Source organism: Sander lucioperca, chromosome 17 (genome assembly GCF_008315115.2).
Source record: "Sander lucioperca isolate FBNREF2018 chromosome 17, SLUC_FBN_1.2, whole genome shotgun sequence".
NCBI lineage: Eukaryota > Metazoa > Chordata > Actinopteri > Perciformes > Percidae > Sander > Sander lucioperca.
The window spans coordinates 11,039,554-11,063,039 of record NC_050189.1 but is presented as its reverse complement, the minus strand read 5'-3'; the positions used below and the strand labels follow the sequence as shown (position 1 = coordinate 11,063,039).

At 41.0% G+C, this 23,486-nt stretch overlaps 1 protein-coding gene and 1 long non-coding RNA gene across 15 annotated transcripts in view; both read right to left on the bottom strand.

Annotated features, from left to right (window-relative positions):
* LOC116060419 overlaps nucleotides 1-23,486 on the bottom strand; it is a 236,379-nt gene that overhangs the window by 198,955 nt on the left and 13,938 nt on the right. For 3 of the 14 annotated variants that reach the window (XM_035993577.1, XM_035993585.1, XM_035993586.1), the window contains exons 1-3: nucleotides 14,536-14,589; nucleotides 9,476-9,531; nucleotides 8,979-9,338 (exon numbers count right to left, since the gene is read on the bottom strand). The exons of 5 other annotated variants lie outside the window; for them this stretch is intronic. In XM_035993577.1, coding sequence (XP_035849470.1) covers nucleotides 8,979-9,338; nucleotides 9,476-9,531; nucleotides 14,536-14,558 — 439 coding nt within the window. In that variant the 5' untranslated portion in view covers nucleotides 14,559-14,589. Of the gene's footprint in view, nucleotides 1-7,748; nucleotides 8,139-8,978; nucleotides 9,339-9,475; nucleotides 9,532-14,535; nucleotides 14,590-23,056; nucleotides 23,389-23,486 lie in introns of those variants that run through there. 6 more of the 14 variants (XM_035993580.1, XM_035993583.1, XM_031304534.2 and 3 more) reach the window with 4 other exon arrangements.
* On the bottom strand, nucleotides 1,681-2,005 carry LOC118493516. Its single transcript, XR_004895471.1, has 2 exons — nucleotides 1,876-2,005; nucleotides 1,681-1,738 (listed from the first exon to the last, which is right to left on the bottom strand). It is a non-coding gene; the product is annotated as an uncharacterized LOC118493516 (long non-coding RNA).

Here is a 23,486-nt window from a genome sequence, read left to right as displayed (position 1 = left end):
GCCATTCCACTACAGGCATAGTTACTCTCCACGGCTGATAAAATGCAATGATATTTACGTGTAGCAAGCCTCAACATTAATTCCCGACATGTTTATATCTGTCAGCCGCTGACGTACCGTCACCTGTTGGGACATACATGCTGTCCGTACCGTCACCTGTTGGGACATACATGCTGTCCGTACCGTCACCTGTTGGGACATACATGCTGTCCGTACCGTCACCTGTTGGGACATACATGCTGTCCGTACCGTCACCTGTTGGGACATACATGCTGTCCGTACCGTCACCTGTTGGGACATACATGCTGTCCGTACCGTCACCTGTTGGGACATACATGCTGTCCGTACCGTCACCTGTTGGGACATACATGCTGTCCGTACCGTCACCTGTCGGGACATACATGCTGTACCGTCTCTGGTTCTGGCTCTGACCACGGGAACAGAAACAGGACAGCTCACTTCAACGCAGCGTAATAACTCCTGAAAATAATATCCATCTCGCAAATGTATCTGTCTCTGCAGTCATCTCAACCATCGAATACAGCGACAGGAAAATAATACGGCTTTTTTTTTCCTGTGAAGAAATGTGTCGCGGTGTTGGTGAATTCTTAAAAAAAACGCACCACTAAATGTTGCGTTAAAATGCGTTGTAACTCGCGTTACTGAGACTGTAACGAGTATAATATTACCGAAATTTAATTAGTAATGCGTTATATTACTGCGTTACAGCAAAAAGGAATACATTACTGTAATTGCGTTACTTTTGTAACGCGTTACTCCCAACACTGTTAACCGGTGATCACTAGACGTCAGTGAGTAATCAACATTATTTAGGAGTTACTAAACACCATATTGACTCTAGTAAGGATAGGGATTTTTTGTTTTTTAGTTAGGTACTTGGAGGAATTGTGCAATAATGACAGATTCACACATTTTTCTTTTGTTTACAGTAAATAAATAATTACAAATCTTAAAATCAAGTTCATAAAGTAACTTTGCATTCATTTGATTCCCAATCAAGATACACTGGTAAAAATTGCTTTCGGTTGTTAATATGTACTTAAAAACTGTTCTGAAATGCAAAATAATAGAATTTTAATCATGTGATAAAATATGCGATTTTCAGAACTATGTTATTGACACTCAATGCATGTACTACCCAGAGGCTGAGCAGTGCTCTTTCCATGTTTATGTGGAGCTGTTCTATTATGTGCTGTGCTTAAACGTCGAGCCGTTGAATGTGCCTTTCATTCATGTGAAGGGGAACATTTTCCTATAAGACAAAGAAGTGTAAGGATTGTGGAAGTTCAAAGTTTTCTTGTTATATATCTAAAAAGCTGCTGAATTGAAACTGAAAGAAAGTTCTGCATCAACTTACCAGTGACATGGAGCCAACATTTACCAGAGCTACTCTCATTACTTGTGTGCACTTTACACACATACTGCCCCGAGTCTTCAGTCCTGAGTCTGGACACATGAAGTCTGAGTTGTCCTTCTCTGAGGACGTCTTTGTCCCACTGGACTCGTCCTGCAAACTGTTCATCCTGAGACTCTGGGACCTCAACTCCTTCATGGAGATGAAACAGGACTGATGGTCTGAGATTATTTAACAGTTCACAGAAGATATTAAGATAGTTGGAGGAACTGTGAGGGTTGGTTGTGAAGGTCCACTCCAGTGTGATGTCGTGGTTCTCCTCTGCCTGATAGGAGGTCTGGGTCACATTCACTACAAATGTTCCTGTTGAGGAGACAGAGAGGGAAAGTGAGGAGCAGACACACTGACAACTTTAAACTCCATCTCCACATGTTTCTGTGGACACTTTAGTGATTCTTTGTTTAGTGTTAGTGGATAATAAAGTGAAGCTGTAAACTAACCAGAGACACAGGAGGTCAGGATGATGAGCAGCAGGATGCTGCAGATCATCTTCTCCCTGTGAGAGGAGACAGAGGTGAAGAGTCACAAACACATGAGCTCAGAGTTCACTTATTACAGGTCAGAGAGAGAACATATACAGTCTGTTTACTCAGCTGATCCTGTTCATCATCCTGCTTTTAGCACACGACTAACATCAGTTTATTGCAGATAAATCAATATCAGTGAATCTGTTGGCTGATAAGTAGTAAGAGCTGAGCTGACAGGTTGATTTTTTAACAGTCAAATGTGCTGCTCGGTTATCATCATGGCCACAAAAAAAAAGAAAGAATTCTAGAAAGACATGTCAGTGTACACTTTCACAATTTCAAGATTTCCCATAACCCATAATAACCCTTCTATTTGACTTCTCTGGTGAAATTTTTTTCCGAAATGCAGGTCGAATTTGACCCAGAACAACAGAACGTGCAGAAATGTGTTCCAACTATAACCTACAAAAAAATCTAAATCTAGAAAATATTTAAATGTTTTAACATTTTGTGCCACTTTAGGAAAAGGCATCACATTTCATACTAAAATAAAGTCTATCAACTAGACAGAAAAACACTTCTTCACCTCTGAGCTGTGGCAGATCTAGAAACACGTAGACTGGGTAAACATTCCACCCTGTTCAGTTCTCTTCACTTATTTTCTATTTCAGTTATGTTAACTAAACATGTTAAATATAATACATTTATAACATCAAATTAACATAAGGGTTACAGAATAATCACTTCTAATTAACCAACTATCTTTTATACAGAACATCATTTTAACACTAATTGAAAATGAAATATATTAGGCCAATAAATAACATTTGATTGTGAAAAAGGGTAATGAGACTTCCTATATATAAAGCCTATAAGCAGGTAGTACAGCTCATAAAGTGCTGTAATTACCGGGGGAGGTTTTAAAACAGACACATCCTGAGAAGAAGGCAGAAACACTGTTAGAGTCCTTTTCTTTAAAACATTTTATGAATCAAACTAAACACCAACATCAACACATCAACACATTACCTTGTGTCTCTTCAGTCATTTAAGATCCAAACCAGGAGACCAGAGGACAGAGGTCCAGTTAGTGAGTCTGATCCCTTTCCTCTAACACCAAGCTAGTATAATGTCATGAGCTAACCATCTCTTTTATGAAGAGATGACAGGAAACACAGACAGTAGAACACCGAGCAGTGGTGTTTATTTAGGAGTTAAGCACCGAGACTCCGCCTCCTCAAGAACACGCAGAGCAGCAACTTACTTCTCTTAACATTACATTACATGTCATTTAGCTGACACTATTATCCAAAGCGACTTACAATTACTACATATGTCAGAGGTCAGACGCCTCTGGAGCAACTAGGCTTTAAGTGCTTGCTCAGGGACACATTGGTTGATGTATCACAGTGGGAATTGAACCCCGGTCTCCCACACCAAAGGTATGTATCATATCCACTGCGCCATCGCCACCCACTCTCTCTTTTGGATTGTTCCACAGACGTAAAACAGATTTTACTGTTTAGCTTTGGGGAAGTGCAAGTTTAGCGATACTTGGCTTGAAAAAAACTGAAGTTAGAGCTTAAATGTCATTCAAAATGGTCTTAAAAAATTATAAAGTCTTAGATTGGACTTGGTGAAACCTGCAGAAACTCTGGGAGGGGCCCATAGAGAATGCATTTCTACAGAATGTTGTGCTATGCCCCAGCTGACAGGGCTGTGGGGGGCGTAGCACAAAATAAAGTGCACCTTTATTTTGTTTTCATTATTTTGATAAAGAAATGAAATGATGAAAATACTGAAAATGTAGTGAATATATTGCAAATAGAAACAAACAAAGCTAGATACTTATATACTTTTGTATTTTCTTTTTTAAGACTTTGTAGTTCCTGATCAGCTACAACTGAATCGGAGGGGGGGGGGCAGTTTCAGTTACACAACACAAGCCTCTTAACCAGAGTCTCAGGTGATAAAGGTCAATAAAAAGCTGCAGGCAGACATGGAGCATTTCTTCTACTTCTTCTACTTAAGTATCAAAAGTAATTTTCTAATATTAAATGTACTTCATTTTTAGAAGTAAAAGTGAAAAAAAACTTTGATTATGAACTTCATTGTGGCTTCCTTATAGTAAAGTTTAATATTTTCACACCTTCTTAAATATTAACTTCAAAATCATTCATAGGTCAGAGGTCAGGGGATAATAATAATAATAATAACCAAACCTCTACATTTATAATGATGTTTGTCTCTCTACAGATTCAGGGAATCTCTACAGCTGTATGATAAGGGGATGTTTAGTTTCAGGACGGTCTCCTTTTGGAGGTCGCTGGGCCAGCCACACTTTAACATACTAGAGAGAGAGAGAGAAAGAGAGAGAGAGAGAGAGAGAGAGAGAGAGAGAGAAAGAGAGAGAGAGAGCGAGCGAGAGGCTGAACTAGGCTTCAGCATCTGTGTTTTAGACGCCTGCAATATCTTAGTTTACCTTAAACCTACATTGTGTAATGTTTTGAGTTGATTCTTAGCAAAAACCCCTTTGTTCTTTCACAAATATGTGCTCATTCATGTGTAATTACTTCCACCAACTAATCAAAGTATTCTCGTAAGCGTAGAATCTGCTATTCAGAATACATACTAGCTAGTCGCTCGAATGACCGCCGCCATTTTGCACCTCCATCTTCTAAACACATCAGCCAAAGAAGGATATACCTCAGCCTTTCACCCTCTTACACTCAGTGGCACCAGAGTGGCACCGTGACGAATGCCAGGGGAAGATTACTCGCCAGGGAAGCGAAAAAGAGAATTCAAACAACAATACGACAGGCAAAGCAACAAGACCAAAGTTAATATTGGAGTGGCTACAACAGCTGCGTGTAAACGATGGAGATCCTAAGAGCTAATTTTGGGTTCGGCCACCATAGGATTAAAAACGCGCTCGGAATGGGAGGGGCTAGAAAGTAATATTTAGTTAGTTGTCATATACAATTTCACCGCTAGATGGGAGTAATTCTTACACAATGTAGCTTTAAAGGTTCAGCTAAATGTAACACCTCCAGCATGAGTTTAAATCCTCCTTCAGGAGGACAAGAACTTCAGAGATTTAGGACGGCACTGCACAATAACACATGGTGGTTAAACTGTACTGCCTGGTTCATTAAACTCTTCTGTGTAATTCATCAAAGTGTCCCGAACCTTCTTCACATATGTGATGAGTTGTGCTGCTCCTGAGTGTTTCCTTAAATCCTTGTGTTGTCACAACACAAGGGTTATGTACTTCCGTTTACTTTATTGAGAATTGCTCTCTAAACCCTGTCTCTTGTAAAGTAAGTAAGTAAAGTTTATTTCTAGAGCACATTTAAACACAGCTTAAAGGTCCCATGACATGTTGCTCTTTGGATGCTTTTATATAGGCCTTAGTGGTCCCTAATACTGTATCTGAAGTCTCTTTTATATAGACCTTAGTGGTCCCCTAATACTGTATCTGAAGTCTCTTTTATATAGACCTTAGTGGTCCCCTAATACTGTATCTGAAGTCTCTTTATATAGACCTTAGTGGTCCCCTAATACTGTATCTGAAGTCTCTTTTATATAGACCTTAGTGGTCCCCTAATACTGTATCTGAAGTCTCTTTTATATAGACCTTAGTGGTCCCCTAATACTGTATCTGAAGTCTCTTTATATAGACCTTAGTGGTCCCCTAATACTGTATCTGAAGTCTCTTTCCTGAAATTCAGCCTTGGTGCAGAATTACAGCCACTAGAGCCAGTCCCACAATGAGCTTTCCTTAGGATGTACCATTTCTGTGTCTGTAGCTATTGAGGAGGAGAGGGGGGGGAAAGGTGGAGGGTGGGGTGTGGCCTTGACCAAATGCCACTTTATTCGTTTTAAAGCCATGATGTCTCTCTCTCATGGGTGGGCCAAATTCTCTGGGCGGGCAAAGCAGAGAAAGGGGAGGTAACCTTCCTCCTTATGACCTCATAAGGAGGAGATTCCAGATCGGCCCATCTGAGCTTTCATTTTCTCAAAGGCAGAGCAGGATACCCAGGGCTCGGTTTACACCTATCACCATTTCTAGCCACTGGGGGACCATAGGCAGGCTGGAGGAACGCATATTAATGTTAAAAAATCTCATAAAGTGACATTTTCATGCCATGGGACCTTTAAGCTGATCAAAATGCTGTACAAAAAAGCACTAAGGTGCTGTATTAACCCTTGTTTTGTCCTTCGGGTCATCGAGAACCGAAGGACAACTTAACAAGGCGGACGTCGCTCCATCAGAGCTGCTGTAGTGGGCCAACATGGGGCTGCTGCTATCATTTGTGTTCCTGCAGGCAGAGACAGACGGCCTCATTATATACCCACTGGGTATGTTGCTCAGAGATATAACACCTCACTGATAGCCTGTTACATAATGAGCTACTGGGATTTACAATCATAATAATAACTCAGTTTATCAATAAACAACTTGACTGAACTCACATTCAGAAGGCTGCAGAGCAAAGGCCCGACACAACATGGACCAACCAGGACCAGGTCTGGTATATGTGCTGACAGGGTGATTGGGAAATGAGACCCAGGTGATCAGGATGAGGAGAGTCTGAGGACACCTTTAGGACTCTAAAGAATTTCTAACTTTAACCACAAAAAATGAATATGGTTTTCTGTAATGCAAAATATCCCTTGCTATTATTTACTGTGAATGTATTGTGTGATATATATATATATATATATATATATATATATATATATATATATATATATATATATATATATATATAATGTTTAAATAAGTGGATTCAGTCAGTGAATGTGAGTCTATAAAAAAAGGAAAAGTAGATTTTAAAATGACCTGTTTTCTTTCTCCCATTCGTGGTTCCAATTCAACAAATCATCAGAAGTTCAATATGATCAGTTAGAGCTGCAACATTTTCAGATATCACAGCCAGCAAAGAACATTTAAATTAATAACATTTAAATAACTTTATTTAGTTATTTAGTCAAAAGATTCCTTCAGTTGAACGTCTTCATTTGTTAAAGTGATGAATTGAAATACATGAGAAACATTTCAGTGTGTAAAAAATGAATGAATCAGATCATACATCAGATGAAACAAGCATTTAGTTCTTCATCATTTAGATCTTTCTCTTCATCATCATCACCAGAGTTAACTCCTCACAGCTTTACAATGACAGAGAGACAGGAAGTAACAGACCATAATACAACAGAACCAGTACATTAAAGTGACCATTACAGAAGAAAAGGTTACAGCTCTGTGTGTTAAAGTTAAAGCTGTATATGAAGTCTGAGCAGAAGGTCTGAAAGTTTTCATGAAGAAGATGCCTTCACTTCCTGTGTGCTGCTACAGTTTGATGCAGATCTGAAGGATCTTCAGTTAACATGAAGGCTTCATTACATCCTGCAGGAGTCAACTACATGATAGACAGGATAGAAAAACAAGTGGATATGTTTGTTATGAAAACTGACCACATTGAGCTTTACATTGAAAAGATTGCATATATTAGCTACAGCCTGCGTTGTATATGAGGTATTTCAATAAAGTGAACACAGCACATTTCAGATCTGTCTGATAAGTGACAGTTTGACCAAATAATAAACAGGAACATCTTGTCCTCCATTATTAATCAGTTGTGTTATAGGATTCAAGTTCACTTACTGAAGAATATAAAAAGGGAAGATTTGTTTCAATCAACTTTCAGATATATATATATATATATATATAAAATAATGAGAACATTGTTTTCCTCCATAACTATTTTTGTTTATCAGTTTTGTAATTAGACTTTTATATCATGAATGTGTTTCAGTCATCACCTTCTACAGGTTGTTAGTGTTCATTTGGCTGATTTTCACGTATGAAAAACATCAGCATTGCTATGGTTACCTGCTGTTATATTACCTGCCAATGAGAAACTAGTATTTTCTTTGTGTCTGTGATATAAACAGTTCATTCTGACAGTTTTGCCTCAGTTGTTAATGATTAAACTCTGATTCAACAGCTGCTGATCTGTAACTGATATTCGCTGAAGGGGAATCAGGTTCTCTCTGCATTCTTCTCTTTCTGAACAAATAGAAACAACCAGCCAGCAGAGCTGCTGCTGTCGTCAGTCCCAGTCCACAGTAGAGACCGATCCTTCCCCAACTCTCTGGTTGTTGTGGACTTGTTGTGTTTGGTGGACTTGTTGTGTTTGGTGTCTCAGGTTCAGGCTGATCCCCCGCTGCTGTAAAGAGACCAAACACATCTGTTTCATTCATGTGAAGAAAAACATTTCACTAAAAGAGAAAGAAGTGTAAGGATCGTGGATTTCCACAGTACTGTTTTTGTTCAGGTTTTTATTTATCTAAAAAGCTGCTGAATTGGGGCGTTGTTGGCCCGACAACAACCCCTCTTAGCTGTTATATAATCACAACATATCAGAGCCTGAAGTGAGCTATTGCTTTTATAAAACAGTCATCATGTATGACATTATGAAAGTTAGTCACATTTCAATTTATATAGATTTTTATAAAAAAAAAATCATGTTCACAATAAAATCTAAGCTCTCCTGGGCTGGCTGCCCTCCTCACACATACCGAGGCTGTTGCTATGGAAGGCAGCGCAGGTAACGTTAGCCTTCACTAGCAGCTAGCACAGACTTTCTTTTGCTTAATGCTAAAGAAAGGCGAACAATAACACAAACTAACTAACTGCTCGAGGCAGCGGTAGCGCAGCAACTACCGTGTTCTGCGCGGTAAATTTAGTGTATTTATGAAAGGAGTCTGGCAGCTTCGAAGAGAGCAGAGATAACGGCTTCAGTTCCCCGTCATAAAGGGCTGTCTGACAGCGAGGTAAAGATCTGAAAATATTCTAAATATAGAGTTTGATTTGAAGCCAGCTCTGTGTCCTGGCAGTGCTTCCCTCCGAGGTACCAGCCATCAGTCAACGTTTTCCTCAGACGCGGAGTGATGCTTAATGTGCAAAGGAGTCAGATTATAGCCGTTGTATTTGGTTATTATATCACGGCTATGAACCAATCAGATTGCTTGATTTGGGCTACCCTTTTTATAATGAATCAACTTACCAGTGACATTGAGCAAACATCTACCAGACTTACTCCCATAATCTGTGAGCACATCACACAGGTACAGTCCCGAGTCTTCAGTCCTGAGTCTGGACACATGAAGTCTGAGTCGTCCTTCTCTGAGGACGTCTTTGTCCCACTGGACTCGTCCTGCAAACTGTTCATCCTGAGACTCTGGGACCTCAACTCCTTCATGGAGATGAAACAGGACTGGATTCTTGAGATCAGTTATCAGTTCACAGAAGATATTAAGAGAGTTGGAGGAACTGTGAGGGTTGGTTGTGAAGGTCCACTCCAGTGTGATGTCGTGGTTCTCCTCTGCCTGATAGGAGGTCTGGGTCACATTCACTACAAATGTTCCTGTTGAGGAGACAGAGAGGGAAAGTGAGGAGCAGACACACTGATAACTTTAAACTCCATCTCCACATGTTTCTGTGGACACTTTAGTGATTCTTTGTTTAGTGTTAGTGGATAATAAAGTGAAGCTGTAAACTAACCAGAGACACAGGAGGTCAGGATGATGAGCAGCAGGATGCTGCAGATCATCTTCTCCCTGTGAGAGGAGACAGAGGTGAAGAGTCACAAACACATGAGCTCAGAGTTCACTTATTACAGGACAGAGAGAGGACATATACAGCAGAGGTGTCAAAAGTATTCACATTCATTACTTAAGCAGAAGTATAGATACTAGGGTTTAAAAAGACTTCTGTAGAAGTTGAAGTATCAACTCAAGCTTTTTACTCAAGTAAAAGTGTAAAAGTACTGGTTTCAAAACTACTTAAAGTATAAAAGTAAAAGTAATGTAAGGGGAAAAAATGCCATTAAGGTGAAAAGCTTAGGCCGTGCCACAGGGGCCTATAGTGCACTACCCCACCTCCACAAAAAACATTTTTCTAAAGGCCATAATGACTGTAATGTTATATTAAAATGTTAATGTTTCAGCTGCATTTATGCCCTTTGAAAATGAACGCATTTTAGTACAATGCAAATACATTAAAGAACCATATACTGTATGTGTAGGCCTACTACTGAGCATTAACATGTGTTTCATGGAGCGGAAGATATGATGACTAGTTGCCTATAAGTATTGTTATTAACTTGTGGTACTTGGGTGCGCAGAGCTTGCAGCACATTCGAAAGGAGTTGTTTTTGCGTCCAACCATTCCGAAAAATTCTTCCAGGTACGGCCAGGGATGTAGAAGGGTTGGCTGGTGTTCCTGGTTACCAACCTCCTCTCTGGTGCTTGGTTGGGACATTTCACTCGAGTTCTCTTGAGTCTCTACCATGGACATCTTACTAGGCTACATACATACGTCTGTTTCCTTGCTGGAGTGTGACGTGATTTGTGTCATGTGCAGGTGCGATGGATCGTGTCGGAATGGTACATGTTTATACTTCTCATCCAACCACAATCAAATTCACTCTATCCGGATGGCGCAATTTATCTGGATAGGTTTTTGGGTTTTTTGGTGTTTTTTTTAATGATGACAAGTCGGAATGAAAACAAGCCAACCTGAAATAGGAGTAACAAGGCTATTTTTAAAATGTAAGGAGTAGAAAGTACAGATAATTGTGTGAAAATGTAAGGAGTAGAAGTAAAAAAGTCTGCTGTAAAATAATTACTCCAGTAAAGTATAGATACCCAAAATTTCTACATAAGGTAACGAAGTATTTGTACTTCGTTACTTGACACCTCTGATATACAGTCTGTTTCTTCCTCTGTGTTAACACATGACTGATCAGAGGACTGACAATAAGCAGGTACAGTGATGTATTTTTGTCACAAGATTGCGCCAGATAGTAGAGTTTTTCAACTGAGGAAACAAGGAAGTATGAGTCTACTATTATGATCTGAGATGGACTGTTTAGATAAAGCAGAGGGTGGTAAATAAAAGCTGCAGTTAACTGTTAACTGTAACGGTCTTCTTGTTATCATTCCAAACTATGACGTTGTGCTCGTTCTGCAATGATTGTTGAGGTCTCCCAGAAAATGTTGAATTTCTGGTGAATCTTTATACCCCTATTTCTACTGTTATGACTGTGGTCATATTGTTTCTTTAGTCTGCTGTGTATGAGTGTGTGCCCTGTGTTTTTTTTTCTTTTGTTTTCAATTTTACATGCAAATAGGTGTGTGCCATAGCCGGGAGATCATTGGTGGGAAGCTCTCATGCCCGAATTCGTTTTTGGCTGCAGCTGGGGAAACCACCTGATATAAGGAGCCAAGATGGTGGCTGTCTGCGGGCAGCAGGCATTCCTCATCCTCCTCATCTCCCAACTGGCCACACTGTTGCTTTATTCAACTATGTTGTTGTTGTTGTTTGTTTGTAGATTAGGTTCTGTTTCTTTTGTTTAGTCCTCTGTTGTAGCCGCGAGGAAGAAAGCAAGCTTGGTGTATTTTTTCTGGACAACGGTGTCTTGATGAGACGATGGAGTCCCGACTCCAGTGAGATAGTAAGGGTGGACCGCCAGGTGTGTTAATCTTGTTTTCTCCTGTTTAATTAGTTAGGAGGTAAGTCTTTGGTCATTCTTTTTTCCATTTTGTTTGTTAGGTTAATTTCTTATCTCCAAGACAGGATTGTTTGTTTGTTATTTTGGTGGTAGGCCACCCTGAAGCCTAATATATGTATATGTTATCTATATATTTTCTTTCTCTATAAAATAAATAAGTTTGCTGATATTCAAACAAATAATGTTCATGTTGTGTCCTAGGCACCCCTAGACTGGGGCGTAACATGAATTGGGGGCTCGTCCGGGATTCTTGTCGCGCTTTCGGGGGAATTATGGAGTTTTCACTGGATGATTTTGTGGCTAGTCCATCTTTGGCTAAAATCGAGAAATGCAAAAAAAACGGACCTGTTGGTGGTGGCAAATTGTTATAATGTGCAGGTGTCTTACAGTGCCAATAAGGCGGAGCTCAAACAGTTGCTGTGTGCAGAGTTGGTGGAGCAGGGTGTCCTACCTGAACCAGCTGCTGATGCGGTTGTTGCTGCTATGGGTGGCATGGCGGGTGACACAACGGAGGCAGAGGTGAAAGCAGCGGGGGGTGCTGGCATGCTCGTTGCTGGTGTGGAACTTCAGCCGGTCACGGATCCTCACATGGGTAACATGACCACAGAGGATCTCCACATAGCCCTCCAAATAAAGGAGGTAGAGACCAAAAACAGACAGCTAGAGGGGCAAGCCATGCATCTGCGCATCAGAGCTCTCAAGCTGGAAAGAGGAGCCCCTGTAGTCTCCACCCCGATGTCTCCTCTTGACCGCAGTGCTGTTTCTGCTCCAGCTTTTGATATTAGTAAGCACATCGCTTTAGTCCCTCCATTTCGTGAGTCCGAGGTTGATTCATATTTCAGCGCTTTCGAGCGGATAGCTGCTGCCCTGAGTTGGCCCAAAGAGTTCTGGTCCCTTCTCCTCCAGTGTAAATTAGTGGAGAAAGCTCAAGAAGTCTGTGCCAGTCTGTCTATTGAGAATAATCTTGACTGTAAAATCTTGAAAAAGACTGTGTTGCAGGTCTACGAGCTGGTCCCCGAAGCATATCGACAAAAATTTAGAAACAGTGAGAAAACTGCTAACCAGACGTATGTTGAGTTTGTGCGTGACAAGAGCGTTTTGTTTGACAAATGGTGCCAGGCGTGTAATGTTAAAACCATGGTGGAGATCAGAGAGCTCATTCTGCTCGAGGAATTCAAAAAGCGTTTGCCGGAACGAATTGTTGTCTATTTGAACGAACAAAAAGAATCATTGGTAACAAAAGCGGCTGTGCTGGCTGATGAATTCATTTTGACTCATGAAATCGTTTTTTCTGTGCCGGCACGTGTTACACATGTAATGCCTGAGCGCAGAAATTGGTCACCAAAGATAATGCGTAAAAGCACCTCACCAGCTGCGGGTGAGGGCCGTGAGTGTTTTTATTGCCATGAGCCAGGCCATTTGATCGCTGTCTGTCCGGCTCTTAGAAAAAAAGGACCTCACAAAAGTGGAGGTTGACCCTTGTTTCAAGCCGTTCGTTTCTCACAGATTTGTTTCAGTAACCGGCAAGTGCCGGTAACCATTCTTCGAGATACAGCCGCCTATCATTCATTTATGCTGGCTAGTGTTCTGCCACTCTCCAACGAAACGTTGTGTTCTTCTGATTTGATAGTGTGGGGAATTAAAATGAGTGAACTTAACGCCCCACTTCACGATCCACTTACATTCAGCACTTGTGTCGGGACAGGTGAAAGTTGCCGTGCTCCCACAGTTCCCGTTTAGTGGCATTTCGTTTATTTTGGGTAATGATTTGGCCGGAGGAAAGGTGTTTCCTCTGCCCGAAGTAGTTAATGATCCCATTTTGGTTGCGTCTGCTTGCTGCCCCCACCTCTGTCTCTTCTGCTGTGTCTGTGCCAAATTTGTTTCCTTTGTGCGCAATAACGCGCCCACAGGCTCGTAAATTGGGTGAAGTTGTGGATTTGTCCGAGTCGTTTATGGCTACATTAGATGAGGGTGAGCCCTCCTTTTCAGTGTCCCCCACTACTGAGTGTGACAAGGTATCAAAATCTGTCAACGAGTTTGATCTCTTTCCTGCTGACACAGACCTGAGTTTAAACGTGACCCGAGAAATGTTGATTGATGCTCAGATAAATGATCCGTCTCTAACTTTGTGTCTGTCCTCTGTTGTAGCCGCGAGGAAGAAAGCAAGCTTGGTGTAATTTTTCTGGACAACGGTGTCTTGATGAGACGATGGAGTCCCGACTCCAGTGAGATAGTAAGGGTGGACCGCCAGGTGTGTTAATCTTGTTTTCTCCTGTTTAATTAGTTAGGGAGGTAAGTCTTTTGTCATTCTTTTTGCCATTTTGTTTGTTAGGTTAATTTCTTATCTCCAAGACAGGATTGTTTGTTTGTTATTTTCGTGGTAGGCCACCCTGAAGCCTAAAATATGTATATGTTATCTATATAGTTTCCTTCTCTGTAAAATAAATAAGTTTGCTGATATTCAAAGAAATAATTGTTTGTGGCTACTTGGGAGATGAGGAAGAAGGGGCCTTTTCATGTTGTGTCCTAGGCACCCCTAGACTGGGGCGTAACACTACCTTTTCTGAAGCAATTTGTGCTGAAAATATCTTTATGTAAAAGGAGACATAGATTACAATAGAAATATAAAAACATAATGGAATATTTTGCAGTAAGGCTCTCAGGCATTCTGTATTGCTTTCATCTATTTCTTCTCCTGTAGATCAACTTTTCTAATTATATCTGAGTCAGCACACATGTAGCCTAGGCATGACTTACGCCTCCCTCCTCTTTTGCATCTTTTGTTGGGGAAGTAACCTCCTTAAATGTGCACATGACAATTATTCACCTCAATGATAAATTAATTAATTTTAATGAATTAATAAACCCCTGGACTTTAATAACTGAGATGGAGATTGGAGCAAGATTTCTGCTCATGTTCAAAACGTGCACATTTAAAATATAACTCATCCCATCTGTGTGCTCTGAGATTTGGAGGAGTTGTGATATTTTGAGAAAAATTAAGTGATAATGGGCTATTATAAGAATAACGTCACTAAAAATATTCTACCTGCACCATAGTCTGCTGTGCATTATTGCTCTGCTGATACAGTAGATCTCAGACCTTCTGACAGACTCAGAGCCCTGTTTGAGACTCTGGTCTCTGAATGAGAGAAGGTTTAGGGAAGTGGTTGTACGCTGCTCTACATCGGGGGTGGAAAACCGAAAGTACGGCAGAAATACACGAAACACAAAGCCCACATCTGCCGCAGCATGCCCACAGCAGAGCATCCATTATGATTAGCCTACCTGAAGCGGAACAGAACACGGAATACTTGTCTTCCTAATTTGTATGTGCCTATCCACTTTAGGCACATGCAAATTGTAAAAAATAGAGAGAGAGAGAGAGAGAGAGAGAGAGAGAGAGAGAGAGAGAGAGAGAGAGAGAGAGAGAAGGCCTGGTTGGTTTTTCAGCTTTTTATGTGGATCCCCAGACAGAAAGCCAACATTGCATAAATATTGATTTTCCATCTGAATCATCATTATGGTTGATATTGAAATTTCAATGCAAAATAAATGTTGAATCACCATTATCATAATGATGAAACCTAACGTTATTAATGTTGATGGCAACAACATTGATCTATAGTTATCTTTATGATTGATTAAGCATTGATATTTGGTTTAGAAGGCGATATTGCCAATATTTTGAAAAGTCATTGATGTAGAGTTGACCGGGAAACGACCTGTTGTTGAAAAGCCATCGACATATAGTTGACCGGGAGATCACCGGGACCCTTGGGACCCATACGATCAGGTAAACTTGCTTATGTAATGTTCAATATGAATGAATTGTATCAAATCAATTACCGTTACTCGTTAACATGATGGTTAGTGTAGTAACCCATGCAGTGCTGCAGTCATTGAAATAGATTTTGTTAAACCAATGTCAAAATCTGCCAAAGTTAATGTAACTTTGTGCTGATGGCTATCATGGTTTCACTTCCAACAAGTTAGGCTACAATAAGTTAGCAAAACCTCTGAGTCCAGTCTATTTTTGTGATAGCTAGCTCGAAAAAATAAAATTCTATTGGACTGAAAGCCCATAACGTTAGTCCGATGTCCCGGTACCCTGAAAACAAAAGCCGACTGCTTTGAATGCCCATTGTTGCGAAAATATGGTACGTCCAGTGACTTTCTAGACTCCCTTGAGATAGTGCTCAATTTAACAGATAAATCATAATACAATGTATAAAAATCATAACGTTTGACTTTGTATGGCTCTTTAAGAAATACTTGTAATGTCGGCTGTCAATTGACTTCTACAGCTCAGCTCTTCTGCAAAAATTAAGTTACATAACGTTAGACAAGGTGAGCTTTTGATTTTGGGATAACGGGCCGTCGGACTACGGGCTTTTTGGTCGAGTGGGAAGTTTTTTGAATGTATATTAGCAGAGATAGGTTGAGTCATCGCTGATATTATTAGACATTAGCTCATGTTATGCTAGACGTTCATTAATGTTGGCTGCGGAGTTCTAAGTTACACAACCTTATCGGTAACCTAATGTGATGCTAGTCTAACATTACGTGTGTTGTGCAATTTTGCATCATTTAGCTACGGGTGCAGAGGGAAACCACGACCACTGAGCGCCACAGCTGAATGCAACAGTGATGACTATCACCTACACACGATGGTGAAGACGATTTTCAGGTAAGGTTAAAACATTAATTTATGTGATTGCGTCTGCTGTGTATTCCTTTTCTATGGCATTTTAAAAGGTGAAAGATTTTGCATGAGCTTTAGCTTAGCCTTGCTCCACTGTAAAATCACATAAATAAAATGTTCAACTATCAGACTAAGGTAAGCCTTCATGTTGTGGCACAGCCATCCACTTTTAGTTAAAGCTGCTGGGCTTATTGTTTTAGGGTTGTTGTTGTTGTTGTTGTTGTTGTTGTTGACACATGACCTTAATTACTTTTTTCTGTTTTTTTGTGCATCCTGTTGAAGTACAACAGAGAGAAAAGTGTGATCCACGCCCATGTGTGTTCTTCCTGCTTGTGGCACCCTTCAGAGAGAAACCTGAGGGACTCGTTTTGATGTAAGTGTGAAATTATTATAGTTTGAGGCTTCTGAAAATTATATTGGTATGATCTTGTTACCATCAACAGTTGAGCCGAGGGCAATGACTATGTCAATATTGAACATATTCTGTTGTAAAGCATTGCAAAGAAAGACAAAGACTATCAAGTTTATATCCTTCACAAGCAGAAGTCTTATAGGCTACTGCTAATGTTAAAGGTCCCATGGCATGAAAATTTCACTTTATGAGGTTTTTTAACATTAATATGAGTTCCCCCAGCCTGTTTATGGTCCCCAATTGGTTTAAAATGGTGATAGGTGTAAACCGAGCCCTGGGTATCCTGCTCTGCCTTTGAGAAAAAGTAAGCTCAGATGGGCCGATCTGGAATCTACTCGTTATGTCGTCATGTCGAGCGAGGTTGCCTCCCCTTTCTCTGCTTTGCACCCCTAGAGCATTTGGGCCCCGCCCATTAGAATTTCCAGGGTAGAGAGATAGCCACCGTACCGTACGCGCGCCATTGTTTTTCATTGAGAGTCATCATGGCTAGCAAACGAGGGAAGCATAACATTTGCTCAGTGTTTGGATGTTCAGAAGAACCCAAACATGTTTTTTTCTGTTCCATCATCTGAGCCTGTGCAGAGCCAGTGGGTTAATTTTATTTTATCTGTAAATAAATTGCCCAAATTTATTTTGCAAAGGGGTTATTGGTTGGAATTTGAAAGTCAAAGTCTTGAATGCATCTTCTCTTAATATATTGTTTTCTGTGTTAACAGAGCAACGAGGTTGGTGGTAGCTACCACATGGAGAAAGAGGGCCTGACAAGGAGTCTAGCATTACTGGAGTCACGTGGCATCAAACTTGATTGCATTGTCACTGATCGTCATCCACAAGTACAGAAGTTCCTCAGGGAGAGAAACATAACCCATTACTACGATGTCTGGCACATGGCAAAAGGTATATTGTCAGTGCCAATATTGAGCTGATTGACGTCCATATTCCATTATAACATACAAAATCTATAATTTTTGCTCCAGCCTTTTCCTTTGTTTGACTTGTTAGTGATATCCTTTTGGTGAGAAGGACCTGATGTTAGATTTTTTTTAAAGCTTGCGTAAAGCTCCCATTTGGTGAAAAGACTTGTCCTTGCTGTGAAAATGTTGACACTATGAGTAAATGTAAAAAAAAAAATGCTTTGAAATTGATTTTGAAATGCTACAAGTAATTACTCAGTTTATGAGTATCTTAACTAAGTGTAATATATTTTGCTTTCGTTGTAGGAATTTCAAAGAAACTGGAAGCAATCAGTAAGCAGAAAGACTGTGAGAAACTCAAGAAGAGGATGAAAAGCATCAACAACCACATATACTGGACTGCAGCTGGCTCAACCTCCGGCCCAGGTAAAAAAAAAGGGTAGATGTAATAATGGCAGAGGTATGACTAACTAAATAGTGGCGCTTGTTTGTGTCAATAGCTGATATTTTATTATATATAGGAAACATTTCCGGGGTAAATCATGGGTTATGTGTAACATTACTGCAATATACACTACATGGCCTAATTACAAAATGAGCCACAGTGCAGTATTCTCTAAAATACAAACATTACTGATTAAGAATGATATATATGCTAATACAGCTTTAGAATTATAGTAACATGAAAAGCCAACAACGCAGGCTGTAACAGCATACATAAACAAACCAACTAAAGTACCATATCCAGACACAAGTAAAAAATAAGCCAAAGTACAGTCTTCACTAAAATACAAACATTACTGATATGACTGATATAGATGCTAATACAGCTTTAGAACGCTAGCAAATTACAGCAACATGAAAAGCCAACAATGTAGGCTAGCGTTAGCTACATGATAATAACTGTAACAGCATACATAAACAAACCAACTAAAGTACTGTATCCAGACACTATATTTTAAACTAACCATTCGGAGACCTGTTGTTGTAGCCGCAGAGTTGCAACTTCTTCAGGTGCAGATTCTGGGTCAAACTAGAAAGCTTCAACGACTGCGAGTCTACAAGCCATTGCGATACATCCACTGTAAACATTAGCGCATGGTGCCGTGGCCACAAGTTGGTCAAGGCCACACCCTGCCCTCCACCCCCACCCTCCACCTTGCCCTGCCAATCTCCTCCTCATTAGCATTTAAAGCTACAGACACAGAAATGGCACGTCCTGAAGAAAGCTCATTGAGGTAATGAAACTAGTGGCTGTAATTCTGCATCAAGGCTGAATTTGGGGAAAGAGACTTCAGATACTGTATCAGGGGACCACTGAGGCCTATATAAAAGCACCCAAAGACCACCATGTCATAGGACCTTTAAACTAAAATGTAGTATAATACAGATCGTTACAACTACCAAAGTGGTAACTTGGCTCCCAGTTGTTTAACTACGTTGTTACTCCTGTAAGTTTTTGCCTCCTCTTTGTTCCTCGAGCTCCTTACTGATCTGTTGTTTTTTCCTCTCCTGATTCAGACCGACACTACAAGACCTGTTTGCCGTTGGCTGCTGTTCTACTAGCTCCTCGACTCTCTGCCGTACCACCCTCCTGCTCGGCACTTAAGACACTTAAACCTTTTTTCTCTGTGTCCGTGTCGTGATCCTCTGTGCTCTGGGTCATAGCCACAGCCATAACAGAACGATCTGGCCATGGACCCTACAGAGGCATCACACACGGTTAAGGAGGATGGCGTCCAGCGCGCCATCCAGTCCCAGGGAGCTCTATTAGGTCAACATGATCAGTTAATCCGTTCGCTACTAGACAAAAAAAAACAATTACTAGATCAGGTCACCAAGCTAACCGCTGAAGTTGCTAATCTGTTTGCCTGCAATCCTTCTCTCCCTTCTCCTCAGCCTTCCAGCCCTCCTCCCGTCTCCAAAGATATGGCAGCGATTCCGCCTCATCGGGAACCCCCTGTAACATCGCCCGAGCCTTTCTCTGGGGAACTGGATAAGTGCCGGGGATTGTTGCTTCAGTGTGGACTGATATTCCAACAAAGACCGCTGTCGTTCACTACAGAATCCTCCAACGTACATTATACACTGGGGTTGCTGAGAGGGAGAGCGTTGGCTTGGGCGGAGGCGGTTTGTTCCAATCAACAATTAGTGGGATTAACTTTTGCTGATTTTTCTTCTCAGGTGAGAACCGTTTTTGACTATCCTGACCATGCTGGTAATGCATCTAAAAGGCTGATTAATCTGAGACAGGGCACGGGCAGTGTGGCAGAATATTCTGTGGAGTTTTGGACTCCAGCAGCAGACTCCAAGTGGAACGAGGAAGCGCTACGAGGAGTTTTTGTCAATGTTTGAGTGAATCAAAAGATTCAAATCAATCAAAGATGACCTAGCAACCAGAGATGAACCTAGTGACCTGTTTTGTCTTGTTTCCTTGGCTATCAAGTTGGACAATAGGTTACGTGAGAGGCGCCGGGAGAGAAGCAGCCGGTCACACAATTCTGGACGAGTATTTACGCCACCGACCTCCCGTACCTCACCACCCCGGGGACGGCACTCCTCGTCACCAGACCCCATCACTAAGCCCCGGGAGGAGCCTATGCAACTGGGTCATGCCCGGCTTACCCCTTCAGAGCGGTTGCATCGCCTCCAGGCTGGTGAGTGCTTGTACTGCAGGAACGCTTCCCACTTTCTGGCTAAATGTCCTAAGAAACCAAAAGACCAAAAGACCGAGAATCAGATCCTGAACCCACTATCTCCAGACTTCAAGTCCCAGCTACTCTTCAATACCAATCTTTGTCTCTGCCACTTTCTATCCTAATTGACTCCGGTGCTGAGGACAGTTTTATTAGCCAAGAGCTAGTTACCCAGACTGATATTTCCATTGAGCCACTCCCTAAACCCCTCCGGGTCACTTCCCTAGATGGACGCCTCCTAGCTAAAATAACTCATCAACCTTTACGTTAATTCTGTCAGGCAACCATCATGAACTCATTAGTTTCAAGATTATGTCCCCCCCTACCACACCCATCATCCTCGGTTACCCTTGGCTTAGTCAACACAATCCTCAAATCGACTGGACACATCATGCTATTCACGGTTGGAGTGGTCACTGTCACTCAGTGTGTTTGGGTTCAGCTGTGCCACCTACTAAGGGTAAACCTGTGTCCCTGGTAGACCCCCCGACCTGTCATCTGTTCCTGTGGACTACCATGACCATGCTGAGGTTTTTAGTAAGGACAAGGCGCTCTCGTTACCCCCTCATAGGCCGTACGATTGCGCCATCGAGCTGCTTTCTGGAGCCCCTTTTCCATCTAGCCGTCTGTATAATCTGTCTCGTTCTGAAAAAGAGGCTATGGAGAAACCACCCAAACCACCCACCCTCCTGCTCGGATCCCTGTGAGCGTTTTGGACACACTACACGCTGCTTCGCCCGCTGCTCTCCTGTCTCCTCCACCAGCGCAGGTTACCTGACCTTGCCTGCTTTGTTTTTTGTCGCTCATTAAAAGACACTTAAACCTTTTTTCTCTGTGTCCGTGTCGTGATCCTCTGTGTTCTGGGTCATAGCCACAGCCATAACAATCCAGGTTTATGACATAGCAGTCATTATCAATGTAAAGAAATTCAGTGTGTAAGGAATCCTCACATGTGACAGAAAGCATGTGTTTATATATTGAAATTAAACCTTGTTTAGTTGCGGAAACCAACAGGGAGTTAGTGGGGGGAGTAAACATAACGTAAAGTGCAATCATGGATTAATGTTGTTAATAACTTGATTTGTTCTGTCAGAATCAGGTTCATTAAAATAGTTAATATAGTTAATTAAAATAATATTTACTAGTAACAGTACAGTTTTGTGCTCAACAATACAGCTGCACATCCACCACAAGAGGGGCTGACCCCGGTCAGGGTACTAAAGTATAATCCGTTTTTTGTTTCAAACCAAAAACGAAAAAATTAAACTATGAAACTATGAGCTCTGTTTTCCCGTTTTTCCAATGTCCATACAAATAAAAAATTAACTGGAAAACTGGTCGTTTTTTCATCTGTTGTTTTTTTGTTATTCATGTTTCTGTTTTAACCCATTAACCCAAGCTCATTTTTCTAATGTGCATAATCATTGAAAATCCGATGAACAAAGGTCTCGTTATTGTTTTGTATAATGTCCTAATGGGCTTATGTGTTGAAGATCAAAAGTGGCTCATATCAATGCGGAGCTGGACCGGAAGTAAAAAGTGTGTGAAAACTATAGAATTAACTGCAAGAACCAGGCACTTTAACAATTAATTGGTGGCCTGTAGCTTCAGATTAGGCTACATTTAGCTATTTTGTTGTTATATAAAGTATTTAGTTGAGTAGCAATAATTAATAGGTTACTGTGGAAACTCCCCTGTTTTACTCCATTAAAAAAACATACAACGTTAGGCTATATAAAACGTCACCAGCAGACGTCACCAGCAGACTTCCCCATCATCTGCTACCAAGGTTGTAAAATGGACATTGTTTTAAAATAGTAGTAGGCTAATGATAGTTAGTTTAAAATTACATTTTAAATGAAATCGACATCCTTCTATGATTACATGTAGCATTATTGACTACTTTTATTGTAAATCTACCATCAGCCAATTAAAAAGGCATCTAAACCACTGTCTTTAGAGAAAAGGACTTCATTTTTGTTGCAAGTCTGCACCTTGGCTGCCATTGAACATTTGAATGTGATGAAGAAGCTGCCTTGTTGCCTTATCTCATCCTGGTGTGGCTTCCTCCTCGGGCCCTACTGGACCGCAGTTCATGGTGAGCAGGGTCTTCCTTCTCGCTGCTGGGCCTGTATCATCCAGCTCATATGTTCAGTGCTGATACAGTAGTGGACCAATATGTGGATAATAAAGGCTTGCAATATAAAAGAAATTGGTTTTAATAAAGAACTACCATACCATAGTCATCTGACTTTTTGAAAGTCTACAAATATAACAGGAACTGTATGAATAATGTCTGTGCTGTATTTGTTTAACAAAAGGTTATATCATGATTCAGACAGCTTGTGTTTATTGCTAAAATATTACAGTAGGCCACCTTTGCTGATACAGATTTGCAACTTGAGTCCACAACACCATAGCCTATGATATAACAAACATGCACCAGACTCTGTGTGTATGTGGATTTACTGTAAACAAAAGCGATTTACTGTAAACAAAAGCTCATTAGAAAAATGAGCCACACCTCGGATATTCCCCCAGCCGTCTCTGTAATGAAAACCCAGCCAGTGTCTTAGTGAGCGCTGATATCAGAACATGAACCAGATGGGTTTGATTTCTATAAAAACTAAACGACCAACTAATGTAATCGGTGTATGTCCGACCACAGAAACACTGACAGACACAGCAAGCCAGTTTATAAAACTAGTTCTCAACATGTAGCCTGCAGCCATGTAACGCCTCTGAGCTCCGTGCAGCAGCAGCAGAGTAGCGGAGTGATGCCTAAACACGCAGCTTTACGCTTTATACATGTAGCAAATATTCACTAAGAAGATCACACTTACCTGAAACTCATCCAATCGACTTTTGAAAACGGCTCAGTAGCATATTCATCTTGTTGTTTGAATCGACTAGAATATTTGTTTGTTTTTACTATGGGAAGTGAGAGAAGCAGAACCTTCTAAAAACCGTTTTAGTGAAGTCCCAGTATTCCCAGTAAGAATCCTGAAAGGTCCCAGACAGTAATAATGGATTCAGACTCAGATTCTCTCTCGTAGTGTTTGGTTAAAGCTCCCAGTCCTCCCAGTAGCAGACACACACGCTGCAACGACTCATCATCAACGGGTTGGTATGATACTGTCATACACACCGAGGGAGGAACTGTAATCTGATCCCCGGCTGCTGACGGCAGAGTCTGAACCAGAGTCCCCCCAGGTCCGTTATGGGAAGTGTAGGCGTAAATAATGAGAAGAATAGCGACTAAAACGTGAGAAA